This window comes from Nanorana parkeri, unplaced genomic scaffold, assembly GCF_000935625.1.
Source record: "Nanorana parkeri isolate BGI_ZX_2015 unplaced genomic scaffold, ASM93562v1 scaffold1450, whole genome shotgun sequence".
Lineage (NCBI taxonomy): Eukaryota > Metazoa > Chordata > Amphibia > Anura > Dicroglossidae > Nanorana > Nanorana parkeri.
The window spans coordinates 350389-368654 of NW_017307718.1; the positions used below are offsets into that span (position 1 = coordinate 350389).

At 41.7% G+C, this 18266-nt stretch overlaps 1 protein-coding gene across 1 annotated transcript in view; it reads right to left on the reverse strand.

Moving 5' to 3' along the window:
* LOC108798321 (serine/threonine-protein kinase LMTK3-like) overlaps window positions 1–18266 on the reverse strand; it is a 63012-nt gene that overhangs the window by 2229 nt on the left and 42517 nt on the right. Inside the window, exons 11-15 of the mRNA XM_018570059.1 lie at window positions 15551–17676; window positions 14630–15517; window positions 13297–13655; window positions 7941–8052; window positions 6581–6823 (exon numbers count right to left, since the gene is read on the reverse strand). Of these exons, the coding sequence (XP_018425561.1) occupies window positions 6581–6823; window positions 7941–8052; window positions 13297–13655; window positions 14630–15517; window positions 15551–17676 (3728 nt within the window). The remainder of the gene's footprint in view (window positions 1–6580; window positions 6824–7940; window positions 8053–13296; window positions 13656–14629; window positions 15518–15550; window positions 17677–18266) is intronic.

The window sequence follows — 18266 nt, forward strand, 5'->3', positions numbered from 1 at the left end:
GGCGGGCTATGGACCCGCCGATCGCCTATATGTGAAACACCCGGTAACGGGTGTGTGCATTTAGCGGGTCTTTTCTGCCCGTGCGTGCCCGCTAGGGGGCGCGCGCGAGCAGAAAAAAATTGCCGTCTGGAGACGGCAACCCGCAGATGCTGCAGTGCCGTCCGTCCGTTTTTTTACTACGGGCGGACGGCAAGAGGTTAAACGAACCTTGTCATGAGAAAAATACAAAGGCTGCCATTGCTGATCTTCTAAAAATGCTAATTCCCTGCTCTTCATACCATCCCTTTGGCTTTCTTGCTTCAATGTTTTCTGAGTCAGTGACCCACCTAGCTCAAGCTGGCTAGCATCATAGTAACCAATAGTGCTTCTGCACTGTGCACTTGTACGGAGAAATGTTACCATGCATACAATGAACAGATAACATTTCACGCAGGATCCAGCATTGATAGGCGTATTTTATTACACCCATATGCATTAGAAAGGGTTCCTTTATAGCAAAGGTCTGCCCTCTGCTTTTTTCCCATGGATTCAAGGGTCTTCTGGTCAGTCATGGGTCTTTAATCTTCTCCTTACTGCTACACTAAACAATGCTCCCATATTGAAGATGTGTGAGTTCTGTACAGTACAGTAATACTCTGAGCCTAGGCTGCGTGAAGATGCTGTCCCAAGGGTGTGGTTCTATGACGGCCTGGGTTCACAGGAAGTGAGTTGAATTGTGCTGGCCATCATTCAACCCTGGAGACAGAGGAAGGAAAAAATGACAACTCCAGATTTAAGGTGAGCATCACAGCTAAGCTGCTTTTTAAAATCCTTGAATGTATTTTTTTGGGGTGGAGTTATGCAGCGAAACACAACAGTTAATTTACAAATTATGCAGCGCTGCATAATTTGTATATTATTTATTTTGACCCCACGGTCGATTTTGCTGCAGCCTTCAAATTTAATTGGCACATTAGCACTTATACATTTTTCTAGGTCCAGCGCAGAATCACTTATAGCGAAACACAACAGTTACTTGAACCTATAAAACAGAGGTGTCAAACTCAAATACACAGTGGGCCAAAATTTAAAAAATGCTCCAAGTCGAGGGCCGGGCTGGTTCACACAGTATAATACCGTGGTCTATACAGTATATCACACAGTATAATACAGCGGCATATACAGTATATAACACGGTATAATAACAAAGCCTGTTCTTTTAATTATTAAAACGCATGATACATAATTACAATAAAACATTTTTTTTTTTACTTTAAAATTTACTTTCCCTTTAAGAAATAGCCTAAATATTTAAATAATAAAAGCCAAAAACAGACATCAAATAGTTCAGAGCATTTACAACAAAATAATTTATTACAAAAAAGTTTTTCTATCTGGTGCCCGCTTCTTCCCCTGCTTTCTCTCCTCATTGCGCAGAGGAGATATCAGTGGGGGAATCAGGAAAATCATCAGAGATGTTTTAAAAAATAGTTTTATCTCTATTTAAATGACAGTTTAAAAAAAAAGTATGTTAGGGGGATGCTCACTGGGGACAGTATGGAGTCCATACTGTCCCCAGTGAGCATAAGTACAGAATAAGTGATGGAGAAGAAGGGGAGAGATATACTGACTGACAGTGTCACACCACAGTACCTGCAGGCTGCAGCTCTCCCGGCTCTCTGTCGTCTGGGTTGGATCCTGATTCCAGCCAAGGAGCACCTCACGTCATCTGGACTGGACCTCGGGACCCCCCTCAGTCACCTCGCGGCCACACTTCCCTTGTCACGCTGTGCTGCTGCCAGGCTGCCTGCTGGGTAATGCAGTCCTCTGGCCGGCGGCAGCTCTCCGGCTGCTCAGTCCCATGAAGATCGCTGCGGGCAGCGTGAGAGAGCTGCCGGTGGTCGGGGCCAGATCTAATGATAATTAATTATCATCAGGAGGGCCACAGATAATTACGTCGTGGGCCGGTTCTGGCCCGTGGGCCTTGTGCTTGACATATATGCTATAAAATGACATACTCCAAACTCATATCCCACTGGCTATCCCTATATCTCCAGAGCTGCAGGAGGTTATGATGTGCATGGTCTGGCAGCTATGAATTGACTGTCTCTCCCTATAGGAGACATGCTGACTGTCACAGAACAATGGTGCTGTCATTTGTGTGCCGTGATCCAGCAGCTGGCAGGCAGACCAAATACATATTAACATATATTAAGTGCTGGTTGAATCTAGAATTTTTATAATGTTTTCATAAATGTTAAGTCTAACTTCCAATGGTTTGTAGGCTATAGTGAAATAATTAATTTCATGGAGCTAATGGGAATTAACTAATTATCTAAGGTGTCAGCACTTCAGAGTCAGTGATCCTGAACAAGTATGGAGCAAAGGCTTAGAGCAGGAAACTCCAATTTAAAGGTGGTGGGGCCCCAAAATGCATCAACCATTTTCAGTATCAGCTGCTAAATTTTTAAATGCTGGTGGTAGTCGTTGGCGATCTGTCTAATTCTTGTGGCCTGGTGATTATCCTTATATGCTGATTGATCTATTATGTTAGTGAGTATTATTCATTGTTTATTTTAAATAAATAGCTATTTGCACTTTACAAGGCCAGTGTGCTCTGTGTCTTTCTGTTTAAGAATGGAGTAAAAATCAGAATTTCCTTATCTCTCTCTCTCTGGGTCAATAATCGAGTTTAGAGTGAAAATCAATATGGCAGCCAGCATGTTTAGAAAACGTGGTCAGTAATGGTAGTCTCAATATGTATCTTATGACTAGGGTTGGGCTCGATGTTCGAGTCAAAGAACAGGTCGACTCGAACATTGGCAGTTCGTGTGTTCGGCAAACTGTACAGTGCCTTGTGAAACCCTGATTGGGATTGGGTTTATATTTTGCTTGCATCTGTCAGAATGCCATTCTGCAGTGGGAATTCGTTGCGAGCAGACAGATCGGTGGGCGTCTTAGTTACATAGTTACATAGTATTTGAGGTTGAATAAAGACATTAGTCCATCAAGTCCAACCTATTAGGATCTCATTCTAGGAGTACCCGTACCCCTGTATATTACGGTCCCTTAAGAAATCGTCCAAAAGTTTCTTGAACAATTCCACATTATTTGCTGAAATCACTGTCTGTGGCAGTGAGTTCCAGACCCTAACTGATCTTACTGTGAAGAACCCCCTTCGCCCCTTGTGCTGGAATTTTTTTTCCACCAATTTTAGGTGATGGCCTCTAGTTTTTGTAACGGAGTTAATTTTAAACAGTTTATCGCTAATGTTGCTACCACCATTAAACATTTTGTACATGGAAATCATATCCCCCCTTAATCTCCTCACCTCTAATGTGAACATGTTTAAATTTAGTAGCCTCGTCTCGTAGCTCTGGTCCTCCATACCCCTAATTAGTTTGGTTGCCCTTCGCTGGACTTTTTCCAACTCAAGGACATCTTTTCTTAGTACTGGTGACCAGAACTGGACCGCGTACTCCAGATGAGGTCGAACCAATGATCTATAAAGTGGCAAAATTATAGACTTGTCCCTGCAATACATCCCCTTTTTAATACAGGACAAGACCCTGCTAGCTTTGTTTACAGCAGCCTGGCACTGCAAACTACCTTTCAGTTTGTGGTCTACAATGACCCCCAAATCCTTCTCCATTTCTGACTTCCCCAGCGGCATACCCATAATTGTATAACCCATTTGTTTATTTTTAATTCCAAAGTGCATTACTTTGCATTTATCGACATTAAACCTCATCTGCCACATTAATGCCCACTCCCCTATTTTATCCAGGTCCTCCTGTAATGTTATAGTGTCTAAGTCCGTGTCTATTACCCTCCCTATTTTGGTGTCATCCGCAAACACGGAAATATCGCTGTTAACACCCTCCCCGATGTCATTAATAAATAAGTTGAACAATATGGGACCCAGCACAGAACCCTGAGGCACACCGCTCATTACACTAGCCCAGTCTGAAAAGGTGCCATTTACAGATATCCTCTGGACACGTTGCTATCAGCCCCTTACATTGCAGAGTACAGCAGAAATCAAACTAGGAGAGGAGGAAGTCTTGTTTTTTTTTTTTATTATTGCAATTTTTTTTATTTTCATTTTTTTATTTCGTTGAGTCGTTGTCATTGTGGACAACGCTGGACATCATGATTGACCCTGGATTACGTTGGTGGATAATTTTTTTTTTAACAATAGTCAAAAGCCTTTGTTGTGTTTTTGTTTCAATTAAAGGATTTTTTCACAAGGGGGGGCTGCATCTTGGTGCCCCTTTATTAAAGGGGTACCCTGATGGGAATAAGCCAGCCTGCCCGCACCCCCACAACCAACACCCCAAGGCTTGTGGGGAAGAGGCTCTTGTCCCCATTGGCACGGGGATAAGGTGCTTTTCCAGGGGAGACCCGGGAAAAACACCCTCCCAGTGCCAAGGGCATGTAGCCTGGTATGGTGCCCCCCTCTCCCATTTCCTGCCCTGCCAGGCCTGTGCTCTGAGCAAGGGTCTGGTTAGGAATTTTAGGGGGACCCAATGTTTTTTTCCTTCTTTATAAATGTCACTTTTTGCTGCAGCAGGTTCTATACATTATACAGATTTACCACTTTACAGGCAGTTTAAGGGGACCCCCCGGGCACAATATTTAAAGGAATTTTTCATTTTTATTGTTTCACTTTAAGCAATGTTAAAATCACTGCTCCTTTAAAATCTGTATTTTTTAAAAGTGTTTTTTGCATTGATACATGTCCCCCGGGGCAGTACACAAATCCCCATACCCTTTTTATGGCCAATAACTTGCATATAAGGGGGTTGCAGCTTTACTTTAAAGTTTATTTTTACTTTTGCAGCCAAATTGGGATAACATCTACTTTGTATTTGTTACATGTTCATCCACATAGCATAATTTAAAAAGATATTTAAAAATTGCAGCTTACTTTTTAGATATTCTTTTCCGGAAATGTAAGAAATATTTAAAACAATATAATTTTAGGTATGCTGTGTGAATGGGAACACATAAAAACATATAACAAGGCTTCTCAAAATGGACTGCAAAAGTGGAAATACACTTAAATGTCTGACTCATCATGCAGTCAGTGGCGGATCCAGGGGGGGGCAATGGGGCAATTGCCCCCCCCCCCGAGATTAGTGCCGCTCCTGTCCCCGTCCACGGCCAGCCACCCGCAGTGTGTAGTGACAGCTGTCCCTCCTCCGTATCACAGACTTTACTGCAATCGGGGGTTCGGTGCGGCCAAAGGAGAGCCCTCACTACCAACCAGGGCCCCCCTGAGCCCCCACTGACCACCAGGGTAAGGTGACCAGTGATTTGAAATCCAGGGACATTTTTAAGGGCTCATTCACACTGGAATTGGCCAGCACATACAGCTCCGTGCTGCGTGCACGGCCATATCGGGCAGCTCCTGGGAAAGACAGGTACGGAGCTGTACATGCCGGCCGATTCCAGTGTGAATGAGCCCCACATGTCCCCGGGTACATAAAATAAAATTTTTTTGTTTTTTAATACTCACCTGATACTGAAGATACGCTTTTAGCGTAGCGGGAGCGATGCAAAATGCGCAGCCGGCTTCCTCGCTATGCTAATAGCGTATCTTCTCAGAAGCTGCACACAGCGCGCCGGTTTAAGTAGTAACCAGCACACGCCGTATGCAGATTCTGATAGCGTGGGAGACTGGAGGCTGGGCTTGTCTGGATCCAGGGATCAGGTGAGTATTTAAAAAACAAAAATGTTTTATTTTATATTTCCGGGGACATAATTTGTCAGGGGATGGTCTCCTCAATCTGGGGACTGAATGGTCAGCCTACACTAGGGAGCCCACACTAGCCCCCAGGGAGCTTCCACTGGCCACCACAGAGCCCCCACTAATCACCAGTGAGCTCCCACTGGCCTCAGTGGAGCCCCCACTACCCACCTGGGAGCTACCACAGAGCCACCACTAATTATTATGGATCCCGCACTGACCAGCAGAGAGCCTGCACTGATCACCTGACAGTGTGCATTGGCCACCTGAGAGCCTAATTAGGGAGCCGCCCTATTGCTGATGCTATTCTGCATTGCTGTATAATGGTATTGCTGGGAATCGTAGTTCTCTATAGCTGTTGGCAGTCTGCATTGCTGTGTAATCAGCGGTGTGGAATTTTTTTTAAAAAAACGACTTGTCCAAGGGCTAAAGCGGGGGCCGAATCTACTTGCCCTTCATGACAATCTACTCGTCCCAATACAAAAAAAACTGTTTTAATCAAAACTAGGGATGCACCAATGCCGGTTTTTCGGTATCAAGTACGAGTACCGATATTTTGCTTTTGGTACTCGCCGATACTGAATACCAATACCGGTGCTTCCACTGGCATGGAGCAGGCTTCCCGGGTAATCAGGAAGCCGGCAGCGGGTAATGACATGCCAACCGGCTTCCTGATTGCCAGGGAAGCCGGCTGCATGTTGTTTGGCCGGCTTAATTGTGGTTGGCCGGGAAACCGTCTTAAATAAAATATTAACCGTTCTGTAACCAAAACTTAATTTTATGGCAGTGCCCCTCCCGAGAATAGACTCTGGATCCGCCCCTGCATGCAGTTTTGTGGATGGAACTAACCTGCAGGCGCTACTTCAGTTTCACACATTGGGACGTGTGGGTCTACAGCTGGAGAGACAGTAAAGCGAGTGAATCTCAGCGAGTCCATCAGATTTCCTTCCACCCTTTTCCCGGGAAGTGCAGGAGGTGATGGTATAGTAGGACTTAGCGGTGACTTGAGAGCAGCTCCTTCTGCTGCCATAGGAAGGAATGTGGAGTTCTGTGTCATCAGAGGAAAGTCATCATCCCACTCAAAACTTCCACCTGCAAAACAACACAACGGAAGGGTCTATTACCTGCTGCAAGTCAGAATCACAACATTTCAGTACTCTGTCTGTGAAGGTTCTCATTCAACCAGGTCATGGTATATCTGTAAAAAAAAATAAGTCAAGGCAACTGGACATGCTGTATTTTTCTTGAAGACGTTTCACTGGTCATCAAACCAGCTTGCTCAGTTCAGTACCCTATGCATGTACAATATGCCAATATGTCTCAAAAAACCATGAATGTTAAAGGAGAACTATGGGGTCAGGTCAGGTCTTTTCCCCATAGCTTTCCTAAGGGTCACGGGAGAACACAAACTAGCGTTCTCCTGTGACTCAAAGCTCAGTATACTGCGAGCAGCAGCTCGTGGTATACTGAGACGCTGCAGCCGGGATGGATCCCGACAATACTGTCTGGATCCACCCAGCTGCGGGATTGACAGCTGGCTCTGCCTATCCAGAGGCAGAGCCAGCTGTGTCCGCCCCCTCCCCCGTCCATTTCGCCAGTCAGCGCTGAAGGATCAGACAGGGGAGGGGGGAATCCCTGCAGGGAGCCGTGAGTGACAGTCACGGCTCTCTGCAGGGACAGGATCGAGAAGTGAGTGAGCGACGGTATGTGTTCGCTCACTTCCCGATCTACTGAGCCGACCTGTGACAGTTTCATTGTCACAGGCTCGGCTCAGATTATGAGGCTGAGTGAAAATCACTCGCCTCATAATTCTCCTTTAATGTCTGTGAAGACATTCATGTATCCGAGTCATGGTAAAGCTCTAGGCTGCTCAACTTGCCCCCTGCTTTCTGCATGTGGTCCATATGGCCCGCAGGCCACCAATTTAAAGGCAATAGGGGGATGAGTGTTCTCTGTGTGCCAAGTCCTGGTGCTGTCTGTAGGGGAGAATGATCTCCTGCTCGACAGGGAAATTATAGGAAGTGGAAGAACACATGCTCTCGCATTGCATGTATTAAAAATGTAAAAGATCATAAAATATGAATGGTTTTAAAACAGATAAACTTGCAAATTGTTATGTATTTGTAAAGGACAATTCTATTACACTCTATCTCCCATGCTGAAATATTGTAATGATTTACTTTAGCTACAATAAGAAAATATGCCTTACTGAAGCCATCCGATGATGAAAAGACATCCATACTTGACTCCAAGGAAGGATTCTGGGGAATAAGATCATTCTCTGCTGCATTATTATTACCTAATTCATTTGTAGGCGTTTCCTAGGATAAACAATAATAAATCAGTACATCTCTATAACAGGGGAGGAATTAACACGCTATTTTCAGATGTTTCCCTTGACACAAAGGAAAGCAAACATATAAATTAAAGCTGTATAAAAAAGGAAAACATTTTGTTTGCAGCAGAAGCTGAACTCCAGGCTGACAGTTCAATACAGAGATAAAATACATATAAGGAAGCTGTTTTACCTGCCAGAGGGTTTGTCATTTTATCCATCCAGTTCTGAGATTTACACATCCCTGCTAGACAGCACAGTTCTGTCTGGCAGGACACAAGATCTGATTTTCATTGTAAATAACACTTACCACACTTGTCCTTTCCCTAGCCTTTGGCTGGACAGTAAATGAAGAAGCAGTACACTAATGAGCTCATCTTTTGGTCACTCTGCTCTCCCGTCCTATCAGCATATTTGTTGTCAGCACATAAGCACTGCAGCTCAACTGATTTCTTCCTTGTGCTGCTTCCTCCTCTCCTAGTTTGATTTCTGCTGTACTCTGCAATGTAAGGGGCTGATAGCAAGTGAAATTCAGGTACTTACCACACATTCATATATTCTCTTTATTGAACTTCATTACACCCCCTAAAAAACTCAGCAGGCATGTTTTATTGTATGAACTTTTGTTTTTCTTTTGAATATACATGGGATCCAAACAGGTAATTTGGAGAGTGGGTTAGCTTAATATATACTTGTAGGACTCTTCTTCTTAGTGCTGTAACTTTATTGCAAACAACCATTAGCATAACCAAATTTATTTAGCAGATCAAAACTCCAGAAGCTGAAACTTCATTTGCCAGGTGTTTTGATGAAAATTGTTTGCCACCAAATTTAGGCAAAAAGTTCAGTCCAGACTGCAACAAATGAACACAGCTTTGCAGGCAAACAAGGAGAGTCTCATTTATAGAAACAGGGATCAGAAATGTGTACACTTTTCCCTTCAGAGTCCATGCTATTTATTTTCCACTCTTACAGGGTTATTCACAAAAGGATGGAGAAGGCAGCAGAAGTGAACAATCTAGGACAACATAGCTGAACTGGAAAGTGAGCTGAATTGGAGAATTTTTCAAAATCAGCTATTTTGGCCTAGACTGTTCACTTCTGCCTTCTCCAAACTCTTCACCCTTTTGTGAATAACCCTGTTAGTCTCTGCGCCCAGCCATTGTGTTGATTACTTCGTATTTAAAGATATACTGGCCAGAGCTCTTTTGCAAACAGCCTTTGAACTTTTCCAACTAAACTGTGGGCTCTTCCTCATGGCGGGGTTTGGGCTGTCTCAGGCCCTCTATCTCTTCCATGGTGTCTTTTGGTACATAAGAGCACTCCCACCCATATTCAAGAACCACTTTCTTGTTAACGTTCCTTTGTAATCTTGACAGATACAACAGTTTAATTACATTGTCCATGCCTAGGGGTACACATGAATCAGGTGCTCTCTTAATCAGGGTGCTGTGGGCCAAATTGTGCACCAGACCTCTAGGCCAACCTCCTTAAACAAATTAAACAAATTACCCCTCAAATCACTGCAATCTTTCTCTCTACTTCCCCGTAATAAAGTACAGCTCCACAACAGTCCTTCCTTGCTTTTCTCAAAAGATAGTCTACAGAAAACAACACTTCCCCACAGTACCAAGACAAAATTCTCAATCTTCGGCAGGTTGTTATAAGTAACTGCAACACAAAAACAAAATTGCCTGGTCCTATGTTGGTTGCCAAAAAATGTAGCACTCCTCTTGTAGTAATGCAAAATGATCCCCTATATAGTATAGCAGGCTAACATTTCCATCTCAGGTTCTAGTTCTTAAGTTACATAAGTTGGATGTTATTCACCCAGTAGCTTCTACTCAATGACAGTCTTCAACAAGAAGACTCCAAGAAGATTCCTTACACATGCCCCCTCCAGGCAGCCATCTTCTTGCCCAGCTCCCCTGGATAAACACTCCAGCAAAGCCGCTAAAGTCCTCGGCCCTTAGAACATGCTCCTGACTAAGGCAACACCCAAATAGAGAACACTCTACACAGACATCCTCTCCAGGCAGATACAAAACACTCTGGAATGGTGTTCTAAACATTTATCACTTTTCCGAACCATAACTCTGAACAAAGACCTCAGGGATTGGTTTGGTCAGACAAATATTTAACAATATGATTGTCCTTCCAACACTGATTACTGGAACCTACTCAACAGTAACAGGCAGGTTAGGAGAACCAGAAATATGTAAACAGAGCTCAGGCTGATTACAGTCTAGTGTAAAACACACTAAATTAATTTTTATTACTCCAGCTTAGGGCAAATTTCATATGCATTCATTGCTATGACACTATTATTATAAAGTACCCTCACCTGCTATTTACCTTGTTATTCTCCTTCCTTTGTACCCCCTTATTGCAAATTGTATAGTACATCCTAAATAGTAAATATTTTAGTAACAAATAAAGGTACTTACTCTGCTTGTAATTGTAAAAAAAAAAAAAATGTAAGATGTGTTAATGAATACAGAACGGCATTAATTTATGTCTTTTATATCTGCCTGGAGTTCAGCTTCAATACTATGGCACAAAATATGTGTTTTACTCATTATTGCCAGTTTTACACTGTTTACACAACTCTCCTCACAGTAAGCTTTGCAGTCTACAGACACATGGTGAGTCACACAGAGCACTTTAGATAGTTGCTCTGCAACCGTATTTCATAAAGCCTTTCTTTCTTGATGTACATTTATTTTATTTATTGTTGGTATTTATGTAGCACCGTCAATTTAAGCAGCGCTTTACAAACTGTACAATCAAATCAGTCCTTGCCCTCGAGGAGCTTTTAATCTATGGTCCCTATCTCACATATCTACATACACACATACGAGGGCCAGATTAGACAAGAAACAATCACACCAATATAATTAAAATAGGGTTGTTATCGACTTGGTTGTGCAGTTGGGCATGGGTGTGTATATCACAAGACTTGCTTAAGTAAAATAGTTGACATTTATTTGCTGCCTAGATGTTTTTATTAAAGGAGAACTATGAGATGAGTGATTTCCACTCACCTCATAGTTCTACCTCCGTAGTGGTGATCATGTTTGAATTCTATGATACAATTGCATAATTAGCTAAGTGTTGTTATGTCTGCAGCCATTACTTCTGCATTGCACACACATCAGATTTGACTCACATTAGCAAAATAATTATACTGTGCTTCCACTGTGAAAATATTGAATCAGTATAGTTTGGGCATTACCAATGACATGCAATGCAAAAAGATGTCAAATTTAAATTATTTAGAATATTTAAATATAAGCTCCATATTACAGGTTATCTTGCATCTCTAGAAGTAAAAGCAGCAGTTAATTCCACCTCTACGCTGAAATTAGAAAAAAGAAAGTATTTTTACATCTCTGCTCCCATATCGCTAATTTAAATATCAGGTCAGTATGCTATGAGAATACCCTAGTTTGCATATAACCATGAAAATGATGAGAAAATACATATGCCTTAGCTGCTTATCTAAAACTGATATACAGTGATGCAAAGGTCAGAGTCAGCTAACATATGTGAATAGGATACGCTGTCTAGGTTTAAAGTATATTTAAACCCTGAAACAAAGATGTAATATATTGCAGTTTACTATATAAAATAATTCCCTTGAGCAAAAGGAAATCCCAAAAGTTGGAACTGTCTAATAAGTATTTAGTCACATGTAAATTTCATCATAATACATTTTTAATGAAGTAGAAAAAAGTATAAACCACACAGGACATACATTTAAAACTTAAAAAATACAAACAACTCCCCTAGAGCAGCACGGTAATGAATGTAGCTAGTAGCATAGATATAATTACCCTCCATGGGTGTTAGGCAGTCACTTAGTGAGTGAATCCAATTCTGAAGAAACAAGTCGGATACAAAAGTATAATTGTAATTAAAGTGGTTACTCACTCCTTATGTTGCTTCAGTGTAGCGATCTACACATGTCCCAAAGTATGGCAGTCCACACGAATTGGTGGTTTCTCAGCAATCACCCATAAACAGGCAGAGGAGAGATATCCATAGAGGGATTCAAGTTGAATGATCATGGAGGTCACTCTAGACCGTTCATCAAGATGACGGGGCTAAGTGCCCCGTCATCCGGAGACACATCCATCTGACCGAACAGGAGTTATCTCCGGCATTACATACAAGTGAGATTACAGCCTTCTTGTGCACATGCACCCAGGAACCCTGTGGAGTAAACGTCATCTTGATGAACAGTCTAGAGTGACCTCCATGATCATTCAACTTGAAACCCTCTATGGATATCTCTCCTCTTCCTGTTTATGGGTGATTGCTGAGAAACCACCAATTCGTGTGGACTGCCATACTTTGGGACCTGTGTCGATCGCTACACTGAAGCAACATAAGGAGTGAGTAACCACTTTAATTACAATGATACTTTTGTATCTGACTTGTTTCTTCAGAATTGGATTCACTCACTAAGTGACTGCCTACCACCCACGGAGGGTAATTATATCTATGCTACTAGCTACATTCATTACCGAGCTGCTCTAGGGGAGTTGTTTGTATTTTTTAAGTTTTAAATGTATGTCCTGTGTGGTTTATACTTTTTTCTACTTCATTAAAAATGTATTATGATGAAATTTACATGTGACTAAATACTTATTAGACAGTTCCAACTTTTGGGATTTCCTTTTGCTCAAGGGAATTATTTTATATAGTATACTTTTGGAAACCCAGGAACTGACATTACCTGCTTTGATCAGTTACGCCACTCCATTTCCCTTGTGTGTATATATTGCATTTTACCAGTCCTTAGATGTGGTGGTTGCATTAGTTTTCTTTTTTTTGGCCTTGTTCCCTTTATTTTTAACTTGTAATTCTGCAAATAATATACCTCCTGTCCCTGGGTGGATACGCTAACTCCTCCACTGCATTTATGGAGGGGGCCATGGTAGCTGCCTAGATTGGACTTCAAACATGTCTGCTTTGTTCATCTCAATCATATAGGGATACAAAAACATAAACCACACCCCACTTTTTTTTTTTTTGCTGAACTGCAATAGATTATTGGTCTCAGAGAGGTCAGACAGACATGCTCTCCTATGTTACTTTTTTTGTTGCCAGTGCATCTCATAACTCTCCACACCAAAGGACTAGTGAGCTGCAATATTAAACATTTTTGTTTTTGGGTTTAAAGCTGCTTTAATATTCTGACAACATGATCATTTAAATCTATTACCTGATCAAAAAGATAAACAGTAACATCATCAAAGAAGGACACCATCTTCCTCTTTCGATCAAAGTCATCATCTGCATCATCAGCTGATTTTGGTGATTTTAGCAGACTGCGCAGATTTTGCCCATCATCTGTCTCAGATACTACAATTGGAATCCCAGCCACCTCTCCTTCAGACTCTGAGCCTGTTTTCTGTGGTTCTTGAAGTTCGAACCCATCATCTTCCTCATCTTCATCTTCCTTGTTGAAATGTGAATCTATTTTTACTTCATCGCTGTCCCAGAAAGACTTTCGCCCAGAGGAGCTTTGAAATGCTTGAAGGTTCAGTGGTGGAAGAGATAGGGAAAGCCGGGCCACTTTTGCTGTAATGATAAAAGAACATTTTCTTGCAGTAAATACTTTTGCCAAAATTCATTGTTACTTAGGGCCAGATAAAGTGTTTCTTACTCTATGGGTTTGTGCAGCCTATTTATAGTGCAAATATGTGATTAAAGTCATGATAACGCCAGGGTTGCATGATTGACCTGCTTCTCTCACTGTCAAACTTAATAGAACAGCTCTACAAACACACAAAGACTTTAGTTAGCTGCTAGTAGGCTATAGCAGTGCATATTAACTGCAGCCCTAAACTGCTCAAAACAGGTCATGTTTTCTTATCTTCTTTCATCTTTCACAGACAACCGAATCATTGTTGCTGGCTCAGTAATTACCAGCAGATGCTTTATCTGTGGGAAATCCTAAAAATTACCATTTGGGGAAGGGGTACTGCAGGACTGCAGTTGATAACTGGGCTACATTTTGTATCTAGAGAAGTCCTTTTGTACCATAGCAACATAATCAAGCTAAGAATTATACTCTGACCTGTGAAAATACTCCATTTTAGTAGTCATAACTTCCCAGTCTAAGACATGCACTAAGTGGCCTGCCAAAATTACACCCAATATAATGATTTGTATAACACCCAGGGTTCTTAATGGCAAAATATATGGAGTTAACATCAAACCTTTAATCATATTTAACCACTACATGTTGGTCAGTGAGACATGAAAGGAACTAGGACAACCATGAAGAAAGCTAACCAAAGCAACATAAAAGAACTGCTATACACATCTTTAGACAAAGGTCACAAAGTAATGGAGTACAAATTTTAGTATGCACTATAAAAAAAGCTTCATTAGATGTAGGATTAAAATATGATCTATTTAAAGATTAGACTCTGTGAATGCAGCCAATTAACACCTAAGCTCGCTGTATAATTTGTGTCATATACAGGATTTTTTTTTTAAACCAGAAGAGAAAAATGGAGGTGTTTCCCTTTTAGAAATAAACATCATACCTTTTATAGCTTCACTCCCAGGATTTGTTACTGATCCAAAATCTAGAAAGAGCTTTGATTGTTCTGGCACTGGCCCATCTGTTTGTCCAGTAGGATTGTCTTCTGGATTCTTCTTACTGTTGTCAAGGGCTTGTTCTATTGACAAAGTACCAGTGTCTTCTCTGGATTCATGTTTACAATCTACTTTTCCATCCACTAATTCATCTTCCACCTTGTGTGTTTCTGGCTCATTGTTTTCATGTTCATCTTGATTCTCATTCACCTCTACCGTAGAGGATTCTTCAGCAAAATGTATGTCCACAGCGAGGTCGCTTGTTGGAGACTTGTTATCTCTGTGCTCATCGTATTCAGAGGATCCTTTGCTGAAAAAATCACTGTTTAACTTTTCTTTACCAATTTGATTTGTTTTAGGCTCCACAGACCATACATTTAAGACGGCTTGGTCTTTTAAAACACATGAATTTACAGTTCCTGACTCAAAGCTAGAAAGAACATTCCTAGTAACATTTTCTCTCAGGGAGACAAGTAGCTGTTCTTTGCAGACCTGAACTACAAAGCCACTTTCTGATTGTTTTTTGAGCATGTTGTCATTTGAATTCTTCTGATCTATAATGGGAAAATGTTCTTTATTTGTTTCCTGTGAATCAACAGAGGATTTTTCAGAGACAATATGACTTATATCTTCCTCTGGTAGTGTGTTCATTCCACCATTGCAGTTCAGAATTTCTTCTCCACCTCCTTTAACATTATCTTCAAGAGACTGTGTCTTATGATGATTTTGTTCTTTATTTTCTTCTTTGGAACATATTTCAAACATCTCCTCAGCTGGGTTCTTGCGTGGACTGGTTTCCTCTTTGCTTTCAACTTCATGATTCTGATTTTCGTCTGCTGTTGATATAACAACAGATATTTCCTTTGTACAAACTCCATTTGTATCACCACCATCAAGCTTCTGACAAGCTGCTCTACCATGTTTGTCTGTTTCATTGTCATAATCAGAAAAGTAAGCAGAATCTCGGTAGGGTGTTGCAAGATTTAAAGTTCTAAGAGAGGCTTCCTCTTCCATAGGAGTAGCTTGTAGTTCAGAAAAATCTTCTGTCAGAGTCAAGTCACTAGTTGACTCTGATATAGGAGTCAAGGGTAACTTCAAATCTTTAAGACCTGTGTCTTCTTCATTTTCCTCCTTAACATCCTTAAGGATGAACTCAGGAGAAAATGTGTTTTCTGTATCATAGCCACTGTCTCCAAACTTTTGTCCAGGAGATGAAAAATGAGATGATGGACTACATACATCTGATGAGCTGGTGTTGGAAGGGATGTCTAATGAATCAACAGAGTCTAATGTTGCCCTAGAATCCTGTGGTGTCTTTTCTGTGTTTAGTGTGTTATGGTTCACTGGGAACCTTTTTAGAACATCCGGAGCAATCTCAATTGTCTCCTCTTCTTCTATGCTTTCTGCAAGCGTGGAAAGAGGAGGGATTTCAATAGGGACAATTACACTGCAATTGGCCATTGAATTGGAAATTCCTATAAAAGGGGAAGGAGGGTGGTTGGTAATACTCTTTTGCAATGATTCATAAGTCTTTAATTGACTACGGTTACGATAGTCTTGAATGTCATAGCTTTTCACTGCTGCTCCCATTAGAGGGTCATAAAACTCTTGGTGTTCTGCAGCACAAAGACTGTCTCCAAAAGGTCCAGCATACAGATCTCCATCACCAAAAGTTCGAGCGGGTATAGAACACTCAGATAAAGAACCTTGCTCGACTTTTAATGAAGAATCATCATCCAAGCCATAATGGTCCTGATGCATGGCAACATGTGTGGTCCAGTCAATTACCACATCTCCACGCAACATAGCACAAGAGCATCTCTGCAAACTACCCATCACACCTCTACTACACAAAGGACAGGAGGGCATGTTACGGTGACTGCTGTTGTCTGTACTGCTGCTGCTGCTATCTGTGCTCTGATCTTCCATTAGTGAGGGCTCACAATCCCAAGGTGAACCACGATCATCCAAAAACTCTGCCAGAGACTCTGGGTCTCCAGCAAGGGTCTCTCCAGCACCCCTCTCTTCAAAAGTATCTGAATCCCAGCTCCTTCTGTGGTCTTCAATGTCTCTGTAAACATTCAGAATTGAATCAGAAGAAAAGACGTCAGGTAAAGATGGCTCCATTAAGGAGGTCTCCTGTACCTGTCTTGACAAGTCTCTCTCAACTGGGCCACGGAAAGGGTTTACATAACGAGGCAATTCTCTCCCTACAGTAATAAAGGGATTATTGTTACTAGGTGTCCATCTATCTATAAGTTTAGGAACTTCGTGTAATATAAGATGAGCAGGAGGATCATCTGGACTGGATCTACCACTGTCAAGTGGGTCCCAGTCTGAAGAAAAGAGTGGTTCAATTGGGGAAGATGGACTCCCAAGGGACAAGCACTGATGAAGTGCTCTTTGCTCCTGCATATCATACTTTCTTTCATAGATTGGACTAGGTGCACAGACAGTACAGTCTACACCACTCCCTCTGTCTGCATGTTCCTCCAAGCGAATGTAATATTCACTGCTTACTGATGGACTACGAGCGCTGATAACTGGAACCACACTTGGAGTCTCCAAGCTCTGACGTGAATGTTGATGGCTAGAGTCATAAAATGGATTAGCAGGCACAGTTAAGCTCCCATTATTTGTTGGGTAATCTTGGCATTGTGAATTTGCCTTCCATCGTCCCAGTCTGGCTTTCTCCCACATATACTCAAAGTTAAGTCCACGACTGCTCTCTGTTACAGTCAAGATGTCATCCATATCTGCATGAAATCCATCCCCACCATTAAAGTTATCTAGTAGTGGAAATGCGGAAATCTCATCTGAGTGACGTAAAGGGCCCACTGAAGATTTGCTTGGTTTAAGTGCATTCCATCGCCACTCAAAGCTTTCCTCTGTCTGATTGGAGCATTCATTTAGCAAATATGTGAGCTGTAGATGAAGTTCTTCTACTGTAGGTCTTTGTTCAACAGATAGCCAGCAGGACTGCATCACTTCATACCTAAAGAGATAACAGACAAATAGATCAATATACTGTAAACTAAAAGACCACATAACCAATATAGAAGATATAAATCAGATCATGCAGGATAGCAAAGATCTGTATGATTCAGATGTTATAACATTATATTTCTTTTAGGATTATAAAACCAAAAAATTGCAATGACCAGGAAATATAAAATGTTGAAATAAACTTTGGTTTGTTCAGGGATAGACCCAGGGATATAATCAGTTACCTGCTCTTACTTCTCTTGGTACAAATAATGTTTGGTCTGTAACCACATCTCCATGAAAAATAGCACACAGTACACAAATAAGGTACATTTTCTGAAAATAGGCCACTGGCGGAACTACCAGGGTCGCAGTGGTCACAAGTGCGTTCCGCCTGTTGGGGGGGGGCCCTCTCTTCTTCCCAGAGAGGAAGGACATGTACAGAGAGGAAGGACATGTACAGGTGGCTTTGTGGGGATGGAGAGGCTGTACAAGTGTTCAGTCTCCTGTTCAGCAGAATGTGCTGCAGGCACTGTCAGGCAGCACATTCTGCTGTGGGGGAGAGGACAACCTCCACTTAGTTCCCCCCCCCCCCCGGCC